Source organism: Ammospiza nelsoni, chromosome 6 (assembly GCF_027579445.1).
Source record: "Ammospiza nelsoni isolate bAmmNel1 chromosome 6, bAmmNel1.pri, whole genome shotgun sequence".
In the NCBI taxonomy this organism is placed as follows: domain Eukaryota; kingdom Metazoa; phylum Chordata; class Aves; order Passeriformes; family Passerellidae; genus Ammospiza; species Ammospiza nelsoni.
The window spans coordinates 28,588,365-28,608,859 of NC_080638.1; the positions used below are offsets into that span (position 1 = coordinate 28,588,365).

The 20,495-nt window shown below is 38.3% G+C and overlaps 1 protein-coding gene across 3 annotated transcripts; it reads left to right on the top strand.

The window, feature by feature from the left end:
- Positions 1 to 411: 411 nt before the first annotated feature.
- Positions 412 to 19,914, top strand: SNAP23 (synaptosome associated protein 23). Of its 3 annotated transcripts, none has more exons than XM_059473843.1 (8): positions 412 to 482; positions 8,122 to 8,227; positions 8,796 to 8,837; positions 10,097 to 10,145; positions 10,662 to 10,779; positions 13,826 to 13,978; positions 14,543 to 14,687; positions 17,209 to 19,914. In XM_059473843.1, exons 2-8 carry the CDS (start codon positions 8,171 to 8,173, stop codon positions 17,272 to 17,274), a joined length of 630 nt encoding a protein of 209 aa, XP_059329826.1. In that variant the 5' UTR covers positions 412 to 482; positions 8,122 to 8,170; the 3' UTR covers positions 17,275 to 19,914. The 3 variants fall into 3 exon arrangements, with proteins under 3 accessions (XP_059329826.1, XP_059329828.1, XP_059329827.1); XM_059473845.1 differs by having other exon boundaries at positions 427 to 482; positions 10,060 to 10,145; XM_059473844.1 differs by lacking the exon at positions 412 to 482 and adding an exon at positions 508 to 527.
- The last annotated feature ends 581 nt before the right edge of the window (positions 19,915 to 20,495 follow it).

The following is a 20,495-nucleotide window of genomic DNA, read 5'->3' on the forward strand; positions in this document are numbered from 1 at the left end:
GAGGAGCAGCTTTCCCTTTCTGCCCTCCTCTCCGCCGGTGGCAGAAGGGCGCTGACACTCATCGTCCTCGTAGAGAGTAAACTGGAGAAAAACCCCACCGATACAAATAGGGCCACTTCTGTACTGCGTTGTTTGCTGCCGCAGCTCCGGTAAGCACGGCGGGACCGCGGGCGACCACATGCACACCCACACCCGGCACTGAGACCCTCACACTTCAAGGGGGAGGGAAGGAGGCGCAGCACCCTCGCGGGGCGCCATGCCGGCTGTACACAGGCCGGTGTTCCGGCCGGATCGAGGGCGCCGGGGGCGGTTCCTTCCCGCCGCCACATTGGGAGTGGCGGAGGAGCGGGGCGGGCACGCCCCCGCTTCCGGGGGCGGCGGTGACGCGCGAGGGCCGGGGCTCGGCAGTGGGGACGGGCGGGACATGGGAGCCTAAAGGGACGGCCCGGCGTAAGGGAGCGGCGGCGGCTGTGGCGGTGCCGGTAGGTGTGTGACAGGCTGGGCTTTGGCAGCTCGCAGCGGCCCCGGTGAGGCGGCAGGCTGTCTGATCCGGTCCGCGTCCTCCTCCGTGCCGCGTAGCGCCCTGTGCGGGGCGGGCTGTGGCTGCCGGGGGCCTCAGTGGGGCCAGGCGGGCCTGGCCCGCCGCGGTTGCCGTCCTGTGTCGGCTGCGCGGGGCACTGGGCCCGGGTCCTCCGCGCCCCCGCCGCAGCCCTGGGCTGCGCCCGCCCCCGTGTGCTCGCCCCTAGCGGGGGCGGCAATGCCATGTCCAGGTGGTTTTTATTTGCTTGGTGAGAGCCCGTGAATTGCGCTGTTAGTAGGGCCCAGGAGAAAACCCGCCTCTTGTTGCTTCTTATTAAGCTTATGTATTGTGTCCTGCTGCCTTTAGACTAATCTGTAAAATGCTGTAGTATTTATGTAGTGAACAATAAGAATCGAAGTGCTTCTTGTGCTTCTTTCACTTGTACATTTCGATGCCCTTGGTGCTTCTGGGAAGCTACTAATGAGTCACCTTTATTTTTCGCTTTTTTCACTTTTTTCTCTTTCTGTTTCACTTAATGTGAAGTCAGCACATGACACTCTAAGTAAACGATCTAAGGGAACTTGGGAAATTTTTTTATGCAACCTCTCTAACTATTTGCCTTACTTTTTGTTTTATTCTCTGAAAAAGGTTACTAGATGCTCAGTCTTTAGAACTAAGGGTGTTATTTTACTTCCCCTTCATAAACAAACGTGATTCTGTACTGTAGAGGGAACAGCTATGTAGGAAGGTGTTTAGGGACAAAGGCAAAGCCACTTGTGATATCAACTGCTTGATGCAATTGAGCATTTTATTGCTTACTGGCAGTCTAGTAGCCAGTCTATATGCCTGACCTCCTCTGCTCCGCAGTTTTTGAAGTAGGGGCACAATTATATAGCACAGTTTGTGTCTTTAGGAGAAATGGAGTCTGTACCTCAGTAAATGATCAAAGTTGGACTGTGAATTTGTATGGGCCAGTATGTGATTTGGAGGAGGTTTCATGAGGCTTTTTCAGGGGCAAAAATGAATTGCTGAGGTGAGAGTAGAACTGAGCGCAGTGCACAGAGGAGGTGGCATTGGTAGCGCCTATTCTTTGAGCTATCGCCTCTGTGCAGTGTGTTCAGGAAGCTGATAAGGGAAAGCAGGAAGCAGGCAGAGTAGTGTCTTGGTCCTGGGCCCTGGCCTCTTCCTCCAGGGCCACAGATGCTTTATTCATTTATCTTGTAGACATAATAATTTCTGGAGGAGTGCATTCTGGTGCTGATGCCTTGTACCACCCTGTACTAGCTGGGCTGAATTTCAGCTAACTAGCAAGTAGGATAGCTGTTTGTGTTAAGGAAGGGTTTTAAAAACCCAACTTTTCTGTATTAGTGATATGAAGAATTTGAGAGAACAAAAAAACCTCCATCACTAAACACAAAGGTGTCTAATTTTGAGCTTTGTGAGTATGCACAGGAAATTCATACTTAACATTCACATATCTAAGAATATTGTTTCATTAATTTTTCCATCTTTTGGGGAAGGCAACAGCTCCCTTAATAAGAGAAGGAACTGAGAGCATCTGCAATCACCTGAGGCTGCACTAATTCACTGACAGCTAAAAATACATCTCATGAGATACTGGCTTCCAGTCAGTTGCTGCAACAGCTGGGTTGTATCAGCAGCTAGTTCCTATCTTTGTGGTAAGAAGGCATAAGCTGTATTTCTCAATTATACTTGTAGATGCACCGGATAGGCTATTTCCTTCTCCCCCCCAGTTTACAAGTTATCAGTGAAAGAGGAAGGCAAGTTTGTGATATTGATTAAAAGCATAACTTCACAGGAAAAGGGGTATGTGCAAATAGAGGACCTTCAGATACTGAGTAAGGAAGTAGTTTGATATGTAGCAAATGTAATGGATATATCCATTTCTGAATTGCATTCAAAATTCTGAAAGGAATTCAGCCTATCAGAGGTACAAAACTGCTTCTTGCCAGCCAGAGATGCAGAACAAAAATCTTATTCAGGGTGGGTTTGTAAAAGTGCCCGCAATCAAACAATATTGATCTGGTGCAAGTAGAGCTGTCTGGCTGCAGGAAACTTGTCGCTTTTGTCAGCCTCTCCCTGTCCAGATGTGGACAGTGTAATTGGAGTTGAACAAGCACTTTATCAGCATTGCGGCACCCTGCAATTAATTTAAATTCATAAAGATCAGTAAGGGTTTTGAGTATTTTGGACAGCACAGCCTTAATGTGTTGTGGTGGTCATAAAGCAAGGAATTAAGTTTTCGTTTTTCCTAGAGACAATGACAATAAGCATTAGAATTGCTTCTCAGCTAAGTGCTGAAGAAGAGCATATTTAAATAATGTAACTTGCCTACTATAGCTTTCATTACTATGGAAGTGTCTTATAAATCCCAGAAGATTATTGGTATTGAAAAAAAAAAACCTTAAAAATGCTGTGCAAAGTCACTGTTGTAATGGCTTCTGAAACTTGTCTGCATTGGAAGCTGAGTGTTTTGGTATAAAGAACTGACTTCCAGTTGGCAAGTAATTCTGAATGAAAATGAAAATACTTGCAAGGAAAACCCTTAGTGGTGCAGTGGTGTATTTTAGGCCCATGAGAGAGACAACAAAAAAAAATTTATGTTAATTTTTTACCGTGTGCTCAGGGAAGGTGGGTGGCAGAGGTGATTATGTTGTTGCTGGCTGCATACAGCAATGCTTTAAGTCTTGAGGGTCTTTCCATTCAAATGCTTTATTACCTCCCCACCAAAGTTTTTAATGTGCCTATTGTCAGGAAAGCAGCCAGTGAACTGCTGTTGGATGAAGTGATGCTTCCGTAGCTTTCTGATCGCAAGCGGGTACTTAAACCTGGGGACGTGGTCAGACAGGTCACCAAGGGGGTTCCTAACACTGAATTTGCTCCTCTCACACTATGGAAGTTCTGCCTTGGCAGATGTTAGCTCCCAGTTCAGTAGCTGGGGACAGAACCCAGTGCTTGGGACTGATCCACCGCAAATGGGGCAGTGCCAGCAGTGCTTTTCCCAAAGAAAAATTTGCACTGTGGTCTCCCGGGATCACCCTCCTGCTAATAGAGACCAAGCCATAGCTCACATCAGTTTGTCACCTTCCAGCTTTCTCAAGTTAGACAAAGAACCCACTAAAGTGCTTCCACTGCTCTATGAGTGTTGATTAACAAAATTAAGATCTCTAAACCAGTGATGCTTTGAATGGACAATGATAAAATCACCCCAAAAGTGCTTCTTGTGTCCCTCATTATTTTGCAATAACTTTGTTTTGTCTTTCAGTCCTCTCCAACCTAAGAACTTCACATAGGAGAGTGAATTGAAAGTTTTTCAGGGTTTTCGGAGCCATGACTAAATGGATAGTGAGTGGAAAAAAGGCTGTGCAGACATAAGTTTGTTTCCTCTTGTCCAGGAGATAGAAGTAACTTAAGCTTAATCCATCCTCAACTGGCTTGGGCAGCAATGTTGTAGTTATGATATGTATTATAGTGGTGAACTTACAGGATGGCTTAGCCCAACATGAGTAGTCTTGTGAAGAGATCTAAAGCTTTAGGTTGGAATTGGAATTTCAAAGAACTCTTTCTATCTTGTGCAATCTCCCAAATAAAGCATAGCTGTAAAAATTTGATGGCCATGTGTTTATTTCCTTGCTGCTCTGGTTTCTCAATCTTCCTTTTTATAAGGCTGTCATAGTTAAGGTAATGAATGTGTTGTAATTTGTTTCCTAGTAGAAACATTTAATGAGCCCAGTTATCTTAAGAAAATACATTTTTGTAGCAAGTTTAGTTTTGCATACTCTGCAAGGACCAGGCCTTACTCTGAAAGGGGCAGAAGGGGAGTTGTACTGAAATGTGTTTAACTGAGCAAATACTGCAGAAAACTGATAAAAGAAAGTAAACAAAGCTGACATCACATCCTTCCTTAAAGGAGTACTGCTTTGTCTTAAGGTACTTTAGATTCTTGTTTAAAGTTTGCCCATCTAGAAAGAAAATTAAAAAGAGCAGAATATTGATATAATTATGAAAAATCTTTGTAGGCTCCTGTCTTTTTTTTACTTTGCTTATTTTGTGGCTAGGATTTTGTAAATGTTAGGGGAAGGAAGGTGAAGAAAATAGACATTGAGTATCAGTGTTAAAATAAATGCTTGCCTTAGCAAATATTATCATAACAAATGTTATCTTAACCATATCAAGTTTTTTCTCTCTGTATATTTTGTCTTTATTGAGTAATCTTAATGCCTTATAAATTTTGTCCTATACCATTAACATTGGAGTAAGATACCTCCAAGGATGTTTTTTGATTCCTAGGCAGAAAGATGGGTAAATGAGTGTCCTTTCTGTATGTATGTATATTGTGTTCTGTTGGAACAGCTGAGTTACTTCAATGCAAATGGCCTCATCTTGGCTGTTAAAATTTCTTTTGAGAGGTATCTTGCATGAAGGGCACCTGCTTTGTTCAGCTATTCCACTTAGGCCTGTAGCTATTGAGTCTGTATTCACGTCTTTGGAAACAGCCTATTTTGGAAATGTTTTGTTTGTTTTAAATTAGTGTTGTGTGCTTTTTAAAATATTTTTAACTGCTATGTTGTGAGAAGTTTTATTGCCTAGAGAATGTGTTTTTCTGTTCTGCCTTATGGCACTAATTGCCTCTGCAGAGCTACCATGTAGGTTGTGCCTGTGCTTGCAAAAGCAATGCTGCAAACTAACAGGAATAAAACTATGGGTTTTTGGAGTCTAATGCATTTGGCTTGGATATTCAACTTTAAACAGACATTATAATCATACTAATTCAAAGAGCATGCTTTCTTATACCTGTCTTAGCAAGGAAATCTTAATATGTCTTGTTTTGTATACTCTAATGGTAATGTCTGAAAAGTGAAGGCAGATAAGCTTGCCAGGAAGTTGAAAGAAAAAAATGTTCTGTTACTTCAGTGACATAAGACCTCAAGAAATTATCAGAAAAGTTCAGCAAATAGCTGGACCTTTTATCTATGATAAAGGTTGTCAGAACATTTCTCTTAACCAAGTCTTCTGAATGGTTTTACTTAGCTTACTCACACAGGTCATACCCTCACGATTATATGAGCCATCACTTTAAATTATGGTTTCATGTCACAAGAGGCAAAGCACTGCAGGTGTCTGAATATGAGCATCAGAAGATAAGCACATGCATAACTCAGCTTTGAAAAATCCTGGAAGTAACTTTTTTTCCCCTCTGTGTCTGCTGTGTTGGAAGGGTTTTTTCTCCACATCTTGAAGCTGGATTTCTTGATTGTTTGGTCAATTTATAAACAGTGTCAAGACTAAATACTATTAATTTAGGGCAAAAGTGAGTGGAATGCTGTGCATTTCTATAGAACTTCTTGCTGGCTGCCACTGGAGCTACTCATAAAGATGTGAGCAAGCTAGGTGAACACAAAGCCTGTCTGTCAGCTGTTAGAACTGGTTTGCTGATGACGCAAAGCTGGGAGGAGTGGCTGATACCCCAGAGGGCTGTGCAGCCCTTGAGAAGGACCTCAGCAGGCTGGAGAGATGGGCAGGGAAGAACTGTCAGAAATCCAACAAAGGCAAGTGCAGGGTCCTGCACCTGGGAAGAATAACCCCAGGCACCAGCACAGGCTGGGGCTGACCTGCTGGAGAGTAGCTCTGCCAGGAGGAACCTGGGGGTTCAGGTGGACAACAACTGAGCCAGCAGTGCCTTTGTGGCCAGGAAGGCCAGTGGGAACCTGGAGTTCATTAGGAAGATCACTGCCAGCAGGTCAGAGGTGATCCTGCCCCTCTGCTCAGCCCTGGTGAGGGCATATCTGGAGTGCTGTGTCCAGTTCTGGGCTCCTCAGTACAAGAGAGACATGGAGCTCCTGGAGTGGGTTCAGCAAAGGGCTAGGAGGATAATTAAGAGACTGGAGCATCTCTCCTACCAGGAAAGGCTGAGGAAGCTGGGCCTGCTCAGCCTTGAGAAGAAACAATGGAGAGGGGACCTCATCAATGTCTATCAGTGTCTCAAGGGAGGGTGCCCGAGGATGGAGCCAGGCTCTGCAGTGGTGTCAAGCAACAGGACAAGAGGCAAAGGGAAGAAACTGATGCACAGGAAGTTCCACCTGAATATGAGGAAAAGTTTTTTCATGGTGCAGATGACTGAGCACTGGAACAGGTTGCTCAGAGATGTTGCTTAATCTTATTCAGTGAAAATAGGTACTTTCCTCCCTGTCTCAGGTTTACTGGTCCTTAGGTGTGCAAATCAGCTTGAAGAGTGTTCTCAAATTCAAGGCTGGGACTGCCTCAGATAAACCTTATGAAAGGAGCTTAAGCCTGTGAATGAAAAGATAATTTACTGATTATACACTGAAATTGGACTACTGAAAACAGAGTTAGAGGCCTTGTATGAGAATATCTTGATTTTTTTTTTTTATTTAATGATAGCAAAAACTAACATACACTGACATCTACTTTACAGAAATCTCCTAGAGCCATAGTCTCAGGCTATGCTTGGTGCTGAAGACCAAACCTGCTGAAATGTTCTTTAAATCTTTTAAGTACTTCAACTGTAAGGGATTTAGGTGTCTTGATTTCAGTTTACCATCAGAGTAATGCACACTTCTTCTGAGGAGCTGTGGGGTAACAGCTGGGCAAATCTGCATAAATTTAACTTCCTAGGAGCAATTACTTTTGTTAGATATTCTAAAATACTGATCTTGTAGGAGAAAATTAGTCAAGTCAAGCAGGATGTTTGGAATTATATCCATGAGTACCATGAACTTATTTGCAACCTACTCATGTGAAAGATCAAGGAGTAATTTAAAATTAAGGGGGAAAATTTGGGGGGGAAATATCCTCTTATTTCTCTGCTTATGTGCTATCTCATTAAATTCTTGTATAGCTTGTGAGCTCTGTTTTCCCATTGCTAGGAGTGATGGTTTTATTACCATTCCTCCAACAAAAATGCAGATTCTTAACTCTGAAAAACCTGTCTCTGATAGGAATACACTTATTGATGGGATTGCTAATTCATCTTGTCTTTTAGGCAAAATATATATCTTCTGTTTTTAGCAAAAGGTAGATCATGGTGTCTTGGGACCTCAGTTATGACCCTGTGCTTATTATGAGAAAGATAGATCAGAAAACCTTTGCTACAGTTTCAGACATACCAGTTAAAACCTTTGTGGATCCTTTTGCATTTGAGGAATTCACCATACAATAACAACAACCATTTCTAGAGTCTTACTTGGGATCATTTTAGGTGGTGTTTCATCTGTGAAAATGTTTCTCCTTTTTCGGATATTTAAATTCTTCAATGGAAATGGAAAGACCTTATTCCTGTTTTTTACCTTACTAACCATAGTATTTTTTCAAAAATGTTTAGGAAGCCAAATCTTGGAAAAAAACGTTCTTCATATACTGATTGTTCCCATATTTCTTTTAGCTCCTCAGTTAGGTCGTATCAGCTGTATAATTATTTTAGTGTCTTCTAGTCCTAATGGTATGTTTTACTATGCAGAATGAAATGTATAGGCTCTCGTTCTTTGAACTATCTTCTACTTTCAACTCAAAATACTGATGAAATGATAATTCTAATGCTTACTTGGTATCTGTTGTTACAGGGGGGAGGTTCTCTTTAACGTGATTCCTTACAAGTAGTATTTCCTCATCATGGATGAGCTATCACCTGAAGAAATTCAGCTGAGGGCCAACCAGGTCACTGATGAGGTAAATATTATAGGAAGACATCTGGGATTACAGTATTTGCCTAACAAGATCAGAATATCTTTTAAAAACAAATACGATATGGACCAGGATAATGATTCTGCAAGGTTATAGCTGAATGTTTTAAGTTTTCTCCTTAGTTGGTGAATACTGGAGTGAAGACTACTAAAAATAAGAATGAGTTATAACTGCTGAATTTTGAAGTCACTTGCTTTACTGAGTACTGATCAACCAGTTGTGATTACTGATATGATAGAATTTGGTCACCTACAGCATTGTTAATTGTATTGATACTTCATGGCTTTCTTATTTAACTAAAATTCATTTGAATATGTAATCTTTTTTAAGACTTTCCAATGGGATAAGAAAAATAATAGCAAGGACTAAAAACAAAGAAAAACTAATGTGCTGCCAATATGTTGTAGCATGTATTAAATATAGACAAGGTGATGAACTATTGGTGTACAAGGTGTATACTATTGCCTTACTACAATGAACTGACAGAGAAGAATTTCAGATACTAATGTGTGTATAAGTAATTAATGCACTCATTTTAAAATTCTCTTTCTAGTCTTTGGAAAGCACAAGGAGGATTCTTGGCTTGGCAATTGAGGTAAGAAAAAGCTTTTGAATTCTCTGGATTTATGAAGTATAAAAAGTATCATGGTAACTGTAATTTTAAACAGTTTTTTGTCTTTCTCAAGACACACACACTTCATCATTAGAAGTTGCTGCCTTAATTGAGTAGTAGCATTAGAATGACATGACCTGCATGATTTTCACATTCTGTTAGATTACAGAAGAATCAATATCCTTTTTACCTGTTTTAAGCAAAAGGATCTGATCTCCAAATGTTACAGATTAGTTGTAAAAAGTCTTCTGATGGTCAGTTATGTCTTTGGCTGCTGCAAAATTTGCTTTTCATAACATCTTTCGTCTGTATTTTAGTTCACTTTGTCTGTGAACAGTTTAGAAATGTTTCACTACTGAGGACAGTAGGGGTCAGCTGGGGGGGGGTGGTAGAGTATGACTGCTCTTGGTTCAAACGAGTAATTCTACATACATCTTACAATCTGTTCATCAGTTTTAACTGATAAAGAAACTCTTAACGCCCTTTTACATTATTTGAAACAAATCTGTATTTGGGTTTATCAAAGTGAAGTTGTATGAGGAATCTACTTTGCACAGTTCTGGTTGCTGAAGATGCAGCTGTTAGCAGTAAGGCATTTGATCACTGTAGCCTGATAAATCCTTCACACACAAGCATTAAGTAAATGTCATGAGCCAACATAATTTCTCTTGGCATCGTAGTTTCCTGATTCATTCTATGCTGCCAGTTTACAGTAAAGCATGGGTGCAACTTGCATGCTAGATCCAGGACACTGAGCCAGCAAAGAGCTCTGCTGTAGTATATTCCTCACTGCTAAATTCTTAGAAATTATTTTGCAGGCTTTGTTTTGCTTGCTTTCATTCTGGCTCCTAGCACTAAAGACCTTGTAAGCCCTTTGGAAGGATGTAGAGATGAATGAACCAAATGCTGGCTCTCAAAATGAAGCACAGCTAGGTTTGCTTTTCTAGCCAGATGATGTCACAGTTCTGAGTATTACAATAAATTTTATCCTCTTTTGTAATGTAAGAAAAACCTCACAAAAATACCATAAAAGCCCCACTAATTGAGATAGGCTGATAAGCACCTTACCTGTTACACTAACATAGCTGGTAATTTGAGACTTCTAATAGCTTTACTACAGAAATTATTTTAAGTACTGTGTTGTATTATAATCTTGGATGGATGATCAAATTTACTATCCAGACCTTCTGATTTTGCATTGCAGTCTCATTTTATATGTGCAACTAAATTTCTTTCTGCAGTCCCAGGATGTTGGCATCAAAACTATTACCATGCTGGATGAGCAAGGAGGTAAGTTCTTCCCTAACACTAAAAATCAACATTAGAATGTAACAAATGTAAGAAAAGAACTATCGTAGAAGAGTTGTTGCTGAAACTAAAGGCTTATTATTAAAGACTATTTAGGTGAAAATGAGATTTCCTAGTTGATTATTCCTAGGTATTTGTAGTATTTAAAATATGTTTTAAAGTAGTTGAGAGGTAATGATAGTTACAGTGTAACACAGCTCTGCTACAGAAGCTGCTTTCTTTCACTATGGCATGAATGTAACTAGCTGCATTTATTCTAAAAGTAGCAATAGAAATGCTGCTCTAAGGATGGGGAAGATATTTGCAAAGTAGTAACCAAAACCTCTCATTGAATATCTTTCTTAAAAATTAAAAAAAAAATCCTAAAAGGCAGGAAAGAAAAAAGTCAATAGTCTTCATATAAAGATAGAACTGAAACTTCTTCCTGCTATAAAGAAATGTTAATTTTGCCCACTTCTCCCAGTCCATGTTTAGTCAGGTTACTTGTTTCTCTTCTAGAGCAACTAAATCGTATAGAAGAAGGCATGGACCAGATAAACAAGGACATGAGAGAAGCTGAGAAGACACTGACAGAGCTCAACAAATGCTGTGGGCTCTGTGTCTGTCCTTGCAACAGGTCAGTTATACTGGTACTTGCGCCTGGAGTTCCAGGATATTCCCAATATTAACTAATTAAAGAGCTAATTAAAAATGCTGAATCTCAAAAATGGATTGTTTTGATAAGTAGAGCTGCATCCTTTTAAAATTGTATGAGAGTAACTAAAGCTAACTTGTATCTAACCAAATATTGTGCCCCTTTTACTGTAAATATAGCTGCTATATAGCATCCTGCACAGTTCTGGCCTAATCTATTTAAGGCTTCTATTTAGCAGAAGATAATTAATATCCATGCAGATGAGGCCAAATTGAACTGCAAATTGTATAAAGCTATATGTAAGTGCCTGTCTCTTAGAAATTTGCTTCCAAAAATAATTTTTTCACAAAATACTTTTGTACTAATTTAAAAGCAAGATAACTTATTCATGCTTTAGGGAGAGTGAGACTAGGAGAACAGAGCAGACACTGCTTTAATCTTTTCACTAGTGACTATGTAAATTCTTGCAGACCTGCTTCACATTGCTTTTATAACATCAGTGTTATGGCTGCCATATCTACATCAGTTGAGTAATCTAATCTTTAGTATGACACTTGATTTGTACTTTTAAACAAGTAAACAGCCTGAGCAATGTCAGAATTATTTTTGATGGTGTCCTAGCTTCAAGTAGTAAAGTACTAAACTGTTTGTGTTAATTGGATGTGATCATAACCCTTCCAAATGAAGGAGGCATAAATTGAGTGACTGAAGTGAATAGTGTGTGCATTTGTTGGTTTTTGCTCTTTAGCATGAGCAAAATCAATTATCATTCAATGGAGAAGTAGCAGAAGTTTAGGTAAATATTCCTTGGAGTAGCTAAGTCTGTTTAACCAAGAGAATAGCACTTAGATGGTCATTTAGGATAGATGTGAATGTGACTTCTAAGGCTGAAAATCTAAGTGCTTTAGTCCCTTGAAAATGCAGATGTCCTGACTTCTGGATAGATGTGCTTACAGCTATATATTAGCTGGCTCATGCTGGTGGACTTTGAGCATTTTGACACACTCAGTCTTTGTTTTCTGTAGTTGATAGTCTTATTTCACTGAAGCTAAGCAGCTTATTGGCACTAAACAAGCTCAGAATTTGTGAACTCTTGTGGCATTCCAAGTACACAGATAACAAGAACAGAAGTGTTGTGTACCAAACTGGACAGTAATGTATAGGAAAAAAATGGGTAAGTAGAGGGCAGCAAAGAGTGAGTGTCTTTCATATATCTACTGGTACACCAACCCTTTCTCAATGTTAGATTTATTTGTCAGTTACCTCCACAGCTTTTCATATTTTTCATAAAAGCATAAAGCTATATAAGCTAAATCAGAACACTTGCTGAGTTACTGTTTTTTTTTAATTTCTCCTAGGTTTAGATTATTTAGAAAAGCTTTGTGAAAACAAAAAATACTGTTATACAATCTATGTACTATTAACAATTTATATTTTTGTTGATCTGTACTACTTTCTTCTCCATTCTTTCCTAACACTGATGCTTGCTTTCTAAAAATGAAGACTAGGATAAGAAGCTGTATTCACTTAAACTGGTGAAAGTCGATTTTAGGACAAGGTCAGTGTTAGTAGTGCAGATGCATATTTAACCAGCTGTCTGAAGTGATGTTCTATTGCATTTGTGCTTGCATGTGCATGATGTCTGTCCGCATGTGGTTCTCCTTGTGATTGTGATATTTTGTAATACTGACATGAATAGAGAATGTCCATTATTACAGAGGGTATTATTAGCTGTGGAAATGGTGAGCAGCTGCTTGAGCCATTGCTGGTTTGACAGGTTGTGTAAATTGCCTTAGTTTTGCAAAAATGAAACTTGAGAAATGTGAATGTGTAGTAATTTGAAAAACAGCTCTTAAAATCAGGTGATGAGAAGTTTTCTTCTTAACTGTGCTTATTTTGAACAGTAATTCTTTTTCTGGCTGTCTACTTCACAGGTGCAACTAGTCCTCAGGTCACTTATTTTTTGTTAATGAAGTCCTCACATTTGCCTCTGGCATCTAAGACTTTGCTCCTCCAGAAGCAAATCATACAAAGATCTCTTCCATTTATGGCTTTAGTATAAATGAGATTAAAATACAATGCTCAATCTAGTTGCAGTAAACTTAGACATCTTTAGGCCTGTGTATGTACAAGGAGCTAGAATTGACTGGTTTAGGTTTCTTCAGGGTTTTGTTGGGTGCAATATTTCCACTATTAACAGCGAAATTATTCTATTTTTTCCCCTCAATATGTTCATTTTAGATTACTTCTTGTAGGATCTGACCTATTTCCCATATTGAATACATAAACACCCATAGATAAGTTTATTTTGCTAGGTTTTCTTCTCCTCATGCTTTTGTGGTTCTGTGATTCTTGAGACTGCTTTGTGTCAGTGTGCTTTCTTTATTTTTTTTCCACCTATGATTTACATAGAAAAAGTATAATGCCAAGTTGGCTTATTGATTTAATGGAGTTAGTACAATTGAATTGCAGAATGAGAGAACTACTTAAACATGATTACTGTTAGTTCATAATCAAAGTTAACATGAAAAACATTAACTTCTTCTGTTGCCAAGTAATTTTTTAATGTTTGATTTAAAAAAATTATAGCAATTAATGGTTTTCTTGCATAATATAGGTATTTATTTGAGTGAGTTTTTGCATTCATTCTTATTTCTTCCTGAAAGGTAACTAATCTTGTCTCTAGATTAATTCCAGTTATAAGTGCAATTCTATTTTATGACAGGGTAAGCTTTCTTGTGACTGTCATAAGCTTCTGTCCTCTGTTAAAATATTGCTTTAAGCAAATTACTGTTCTTTTATTAAAGCTTAAGACCAAAGTAATCACTGTCCTTAGAGTAACTCAGTTGTGTTTGTACTATCAAGATACAAGAACTTGTATTATATAGACAAAGTTTTATCTCTACAAAATTTCATCTCTTTTGGGCACAAGACAAATGTTTATGAAAATTCTAGATTAATACTGAATTTCAGTCAGGAAGCTATATTTCTGATGTAGTGGTTCAGATTTTTTATTTTTATGGAGTAGGACAAAGAACTTTGAGGCCAGCAAAGCATACAGAGCAACCTGGGGAGATGGAACAGAGAACTCAGCAGACCATGTGATATCCATGCAACCAAGAAGTATAAATCAGCGGCAGCCTCAGACTTCTGGAGGACCAAGTGGCGGATATATTACAAGGTTTGCTAGCTCATATTCCTCAATCTCAAATGCACAAATCCTGTTACTAGTTGTCAGCTTCTTTCACAGATGCATTTTAGGTCAGGTTGCTAAATCGAAAATTTTAGTATTGTTTGGAGGAATTGTTGTGTCTTGGAGAGGTGATGGCAGACACCTACACCTTCAGTATTGTAGTGCTCATCCTGCACTTTTTTTTTTACATAGTGGTGGTATGGTCAGTCTGTTTCTGGATGTGAGAACTGTAAGGCTTAGTACTCAGTTATTGAGGGGACTGTTAAAAATATCAAGGTCTATTACTGTCATAAAGTATATTTGAGAGAAACTCACGTCTTAAACTTCAGGTAATTATTTTAATTTTTAAAGCTATTTTTGTAGTAGTGGCTAGCTCAGCACTCTTTTTTTTGGTGAATGCTTGCTTGAAGTACAGGGAGTTTTAAAAGGGGGAAAAACATACCTTGGTTTGAATGCATAATGCAACAAACAGTCAAGTTTTACTAGACTAAATCTATGCTAGACAAAAGCAAGTTCTTTATTCTTGAAACATTGTCTTAATTATTTGAACAGGATAACCAATGATGCCAGAGAAGATGAAATGGATGAAAATCTTGCTCAAGTTGGAAACATTCTTGGGAATTTGAAAAACATGGCTTTGGATATGGGCAATGAGATTGATGCCCAGAATAAGCAAATAGACCGGATAAATATAAAGGTAAATGTCAAAGGTGTTCTCTGCTCTCAATTCAGAGGTTGTAACTCAGAGGTTATTAGGAATGTGCTCACTGTATTTGCAGCAAATGCGTGATAAGTTTATGGTATCCTCGAGGTTGCAGTGATTTGAACAAGAGATACACCTTGATACATACAGGGTATATAGCTTAAATTTCAAATGCTTGAGTGCCAGGAAACCTAAATATACAGCACAGATGACTACTTACTCTGAAAACTAATAAACTTCATGGAATCAAAAGTACAAACATTTACTGGAGGTATACATGGTGGATTGTTACTTGCAGGAATTTTTTTTTTCTTGTGATAGGGAATAGGTATTTTTAACAATACCAAGGCCCTTCAAAATTCCTAGGAAGTCACTATAATGAATGTAAAGTAAAACACAAGTTATTCATTGCCCTAATTCTTGTGGATGAATTAATATTGGACCTGGGGAGACTGTGGAATAATGGAGTTTGTAGGTGCATGGGGGAATGGTCTGCACATTAAGTTAATTATAGTAACTTTCTTTTATATATATATAATTTAGTTATTTAAGTGTTAGCTTCTCCAAACAGATTAACCGTATATGAATATATTTTGGGAGGTTTCTTTCAAATGGAAGCTTAATGAGAATGCTAAGTCTATTTTAGAAATGTCTGTATTCTGAAATGAGTAGAAGTTGTTTTATAGGCATCCTGGTTGAGAAAGGAAGAAAAACCTTTAATGAATAGTGTGTATTAGGGACTTCAAAAAGTAGAAGCAAACACTGATTACTGTGAAATTATAGTATTAAGACAAAATGGGATTTAAAAAATCTCACTGAAATGTTGCAGTAGACTTAAAGAAAGAAAGAGGAATGGAATTCCTCTGATGTGACAAAAATGCCAGTTGCATGTGTGTCAACAGTTCAGTTTTGTCTAGTAATTTAGTATTGATAAGTCAAATCAACATGATTATATGGAGGATGCATTAACTGTTCCCTGAAACTGCACATCTGATTACCGTGTTAAAAAAGTCAGACACTTGGAAGTACACTAGAAAATTTCTTTGAATTTAAAATGAGGTGTGAAATTCTTATAACTTATAAAGCAGACTGAAAACTGCCTGGTCAAATAAACTGCTAGTGGGAATTACTGTTTTTAGTTATAGTGTTTTAGTAGATTCAAGCATCTCTTTTTGGCCTGATGCTCCTTTGGTTTAGTGATTTGAATAAATCTTGCTGATCAAGTCTTACTAATAATTAAAATGGGATGTATACAAGTTAGAATTGCTTTGCAGACCAGAATAAAAATGAAAGTGCAATTCCTGGCTTTGAGACTGGCAACTTGTCTCAGGATATTTAAATTAATCCTATGTTGATAACTTCTTAAATGTAGTGAACAGCATGGAAACCAAACCAAATGTTGTCTGTAAATTTCCAAACAACAGTATCATGTAAAGAAACAGAATTTAACTTCAGAATATAATTGATACTTCTGTTTTTTAAAGAATTCTGATTCACCTTGGAAATAGGCTTGACTGGGTGACTTTGGGTAGTATTATGCAAGTCTCGTGGTCTGAAGAAACCCATAATGAAACTTACATTACTGGATTTTTCTTAGAAGAAGATCTAGTAACTAGATTAGTATTTCCAAAGTGTTGTTAACAGATTAGAGTCTCCCTTTTCCATAGTAGGTTTTTGTCCCTCCCCTTGCCTTGACCCAAAAGGCAGGAAGGAGGGAATGGGAGGGAGGGACTTGAACTGCAAGTGTGCTCTGCCCAGCCCATTTCAAGACAAAGGTGTGAAATGGCTAATACTTGGCACATAAACCTGTGCTAATACTTGGCACAGGTTGAGCTTCTTAGGGCTTTCACTCATGGTGAGGGCAGAGGCTGATTTTGTGCGTATTACACTTCCTGCACATTCCCCACAAGACACTGCATAATTGGGGAATTACTTACAAACTCCTTATCATACCTTTCAGTAAAACTGTATTTTCACACTTGTTCAACCGAGATACTGTGACCTGACTTTTGATGCTTTAAAAAATAATAAAATCTAAAGCTTGTTCTTAAAATACCATATTGTTACAGCACTAGTACATTGGAGGGGATGTGAATGAAAATTATGGATTTGCACTAAACAAAATAAATCTGACTTCATGCCCATAGGCTCAGTTTTCACTATTACTTCTAGTTCAGAGCAACCTTTTTTCTCTGTAGAGGTTCATAAGATGTCTAAACACTGGGAGAGAATTTTTATTCCCTTGTTTTGTTAACATGCTTCCTTACCAGCTGAGGAAAGCTGATGTGTTTTGAAAGTCAGCTAAAGAGTAAAACCTTTTTCTCTTTGTTGTTTCTACCAAAATTGACACCATATGCTCTCTAGGGAAAAAAAAATTACTTCCAGCATACAGAAGTTGCTCCCCTTCTCTGTACCACAATGATGATACCTTGCAATTCAGAAGTTCATGTCAGTTTGAATTTTTAAATTGTTTTGCATTGAGTCTGCAAATGACCTATGAATTTCTCTTTTTCAGGCCGATACAAACAGGGAACGCATTGAGCAAGCAAACATCAGAGCCAAGAAACTAATTGAAAATTAAAGCCTGCTGTCATTGTTCAATGACAGCCTCTCCAGCTGCAAGCCACCATATTCATGAATCTGTGAAACTTCTATTCTGAAATAAGAGAGGCTGGGACAAATGAAGCAGTACCCCTTCTGTAGGGATTAGTTATCTTTTATTGCTTCATGTAAACATGGTCTTGACTCCAAGAAAGCAGCCAACTTCCTTCTACTCATCTGCCTTCACTTTCTTTAAACTGCTCAGGGCTAAAAGTGTTAGGGCTTTGAGAATCTTCTTGCATGTTTGATTCCTCTTCCCAGTTTCTTTTTTTTTTTTTTTCCCTGCACCTGAAATTCAGTCCTTTATTTAAGTTGAACAAGCAGGGTAACCTGAATTCACAGCTGTGGAAAGTTGGAGAGGGCACTTTGCACTGTTTGAAATACCTCATAAGTTGAGTGTCTTCACTAAAACAGGGACTAGGTGAATGTTGTCTGATTTGTATCTCTAGCATCTAACCATAGTTTTACAATCCAAACCACAAGATTGGTTTGGAGTTGAATTTGTGGATCACAGAATTGAAGAGGCCCATTACTTACAACTTGTGGGTTGAGGGCTTTAAAACACTTCCTAACCACATGAACTTTAAGGTAATGGTAGCCAGAGGGATATACAGGTTTCCATTTCTTTACTGTAAATTGACATCAGTTTGGAGGCCATGACTAATCATGCTGCACTGTTCTGATAATATTTGTTGTGTGTATATACATATCTGATCTAAGCCCCATGCACACAAGTAGAAGAAGATAAAACTATCTCCCTAAGGTATTTATTTGATGGAAAATTTTACACCTCTCATCTAAAAGCTAACTTTGAAGTGTTTGAATGAGGCATCTGAACTGGAAGAAACTGAGTAGAAAAGCATGCAGCTTGCTTGCATCCCATATCTTACTCTCTTTTAGCCACTTTTCACTGGAGTTCAGTTTATGCCTTTCTCCAGTGCAAAATAATGATTGAGATCTGGTGCAGAGTTTGCTCTCAGCAGTGACTTTGGGGGTGCTTCTAAAACCTACCAAAACCAGAGAAGCTTATTGTGAAACTTCTTTGTCACAAGTCTGGAGGAAGCAGTAGCTACTTATGAACTGTATGCTAGTTCTAAATAAACTAGTTCTAAATAGATTCCTGACTGGTTTATTATTGAAGACATTGGGACTGGCAATTGGAAATATTACATGTCCAAGTTGCTTGCAAATAAAATGCTCTTACAGGTGAGGTAAACCACTCTCCTGTGAAGAAAAATAGTCTGGTTTTACTGTAATATAAAAAGATTTTCTTGAAATCTTAATAATAATTAAATTCTAAGTGACTTAGATTATTTTAACTCCACCCAGCAGTATATTATCCTGTTTTAAAGTTGAAAATTTTGTTTTGGACTAACCTGTGATACTCAGTGTTGGATGGCAAAAATCTTCAAACCAAATTGATCGAACAAATAATTAAAACTTAATAGCATTATGGGGTGCTTTTTTGAAGGACAGTCCACAAATGCCCTGTGGCTACTAATATTGAATCCCAGAGTCAGAGATGACACTAATCCACCAAAATGCAGGACAGTGTTTAAGTGTTCTATTTTCTTTTTAGTAGAAATAACAGTCAGTGTTACCAGTATATTTTCAGTTGGGTCCCAGTACAACTTGATATTTAAAGAAAAAAGAACCAAAACCAACAACCACACGCACAAAACCCACAACCCCCCACCAAACAAAAACCCAACCAAACAAAAAAACCCCAAACAACTGACCAAAGGATGGGGCAGCTGCATGTAAAAATAGGCCAGTGGTCGTTTGCCTTATGTGAATAAGGTAAAGTCATTTTTAGGGGAATAGATACTTGAGTAGTGTGGGTTGGCTCCTCTCTAGCTTCCGGTAATTGTTGGAATGCTACCGAATTTCAAAATCTCACTAGCTACCCACTCAGTAAATTAAGATAATGTGCTTAAAAATGCAAGTAGCAAAGAAGTACTTTTAAGAACATTGCATAATAAACTTCGAACAGCCACCTGCATAGAGACTTTGTATGTCTTTTTTTCCTTCTTAAAAACTTCAGAGTATCTTAATGAATATTTGCTGCTAGTTGTGAAAGCAAAAGTATACGTTATTTAATTATGATTGTCTCCTGCAACAGAAGACTGAAGTGGTTACCTTATTCTGCTTACACAGTGCAAGCCTGCTCTTTAGCATTTGGACATTCCAAACATCGGAATGTTTTTCTCCCTTACCATTGTTCTTGTCCTTGACTTGCCTAATCTCTACCAATAAATGAGCATGCTGGCTGATAAAATGCTGTGATTGGTATATCAAAACTGTAATATTGTAGTGAATACCACACAAAATAATTTCTGAGACTCTTGAGTATTATCTGAGTATCAATACTATTTTCTGACGCAGCAAGAGCCAAATCTGTGAGGGAGTTGGTGCCTTTATATTAGTCAAAAACAGTCTGCTTCTTGGATGTCTTACTGTTGTCTATAGACTAGATGCTTAATTTACATATCTATGGTATGAAATCAACACTTGTACGTCTTTGTATGTCTAAATGCTATTAAGAATGAAGGTTTACAGTTTCTGCTTTTGATTGTTACACTATATATTGTGCACAAAAATACATACTTTTATAACTGAATGTGTTTTAAAACTATTTTCTCTAGAAATGTCTTTGTTTAGTTTCCTGTCCTTGAAAAACTTGGCAGAACTAGTTGCTATTATGCAACTAGGAAGTTCTCATCTATTTTTATTTCACAGAAATCCCGGTGTTAAAAAAAGAATAGGTGTGGTTGGGAGGAGAGGAATATTGTGGTCTTTAACACTCTGGTTTTGATTCCTGCATAATCATCTCCTAAATGCAGACTATGAACTGTGTCCATCTCTTCTTTGAAAGACTGTGACATACATGGGAGTGTACTTGAAGATGATAAAGGAACAAAGTAAAATAACTTAAAACTTTCTAGTTAAGTATTGCTAACAGATACATAGTAAATAACTAGTCCAGTAGATTAAATGAAGAGATTTAGCCTACTGCAAAAGCAATTTTATTTGTGAGACAATTTAAATTGTATTTTCTCTAGTACCACAGCCTCAGATTCCCAAAACACTCTTAACAGGGAGGAGCTATGGGGGGAAGTAGAGACTTTTGTGACTTGCAACAGTTCCTGACCTGCAAGACAGACTAGCATACCTGGAAAGAGCTTGAAAGAGGTACTTCTA

Excerpts from the sequence above, each read along its gene's own strand:
- SNAP23 (XM_059473843.1), top strand. The coding sequence starts at position 8,171 with ATGGATGAGCTATCACCTGAAGAAATTCAGCTGAGGGCCAACCAGGTC. Across the intron at positions 8,838-10,096 it reads TTCTTGGCTTGGCAATTGAG|TCCCAGGATGTTGGCATCAA; the intron begins GTAAGAAAAAGC and ends TTCTTTCTGCAG. Across the intron at positions 14,688-17,208 it reads TAGACCGGATAAATATAAAG|GCCGATACAAACAGGGAACG; the intron begins GTAAATGTCAAA and ends TCTCTTTTTCAG.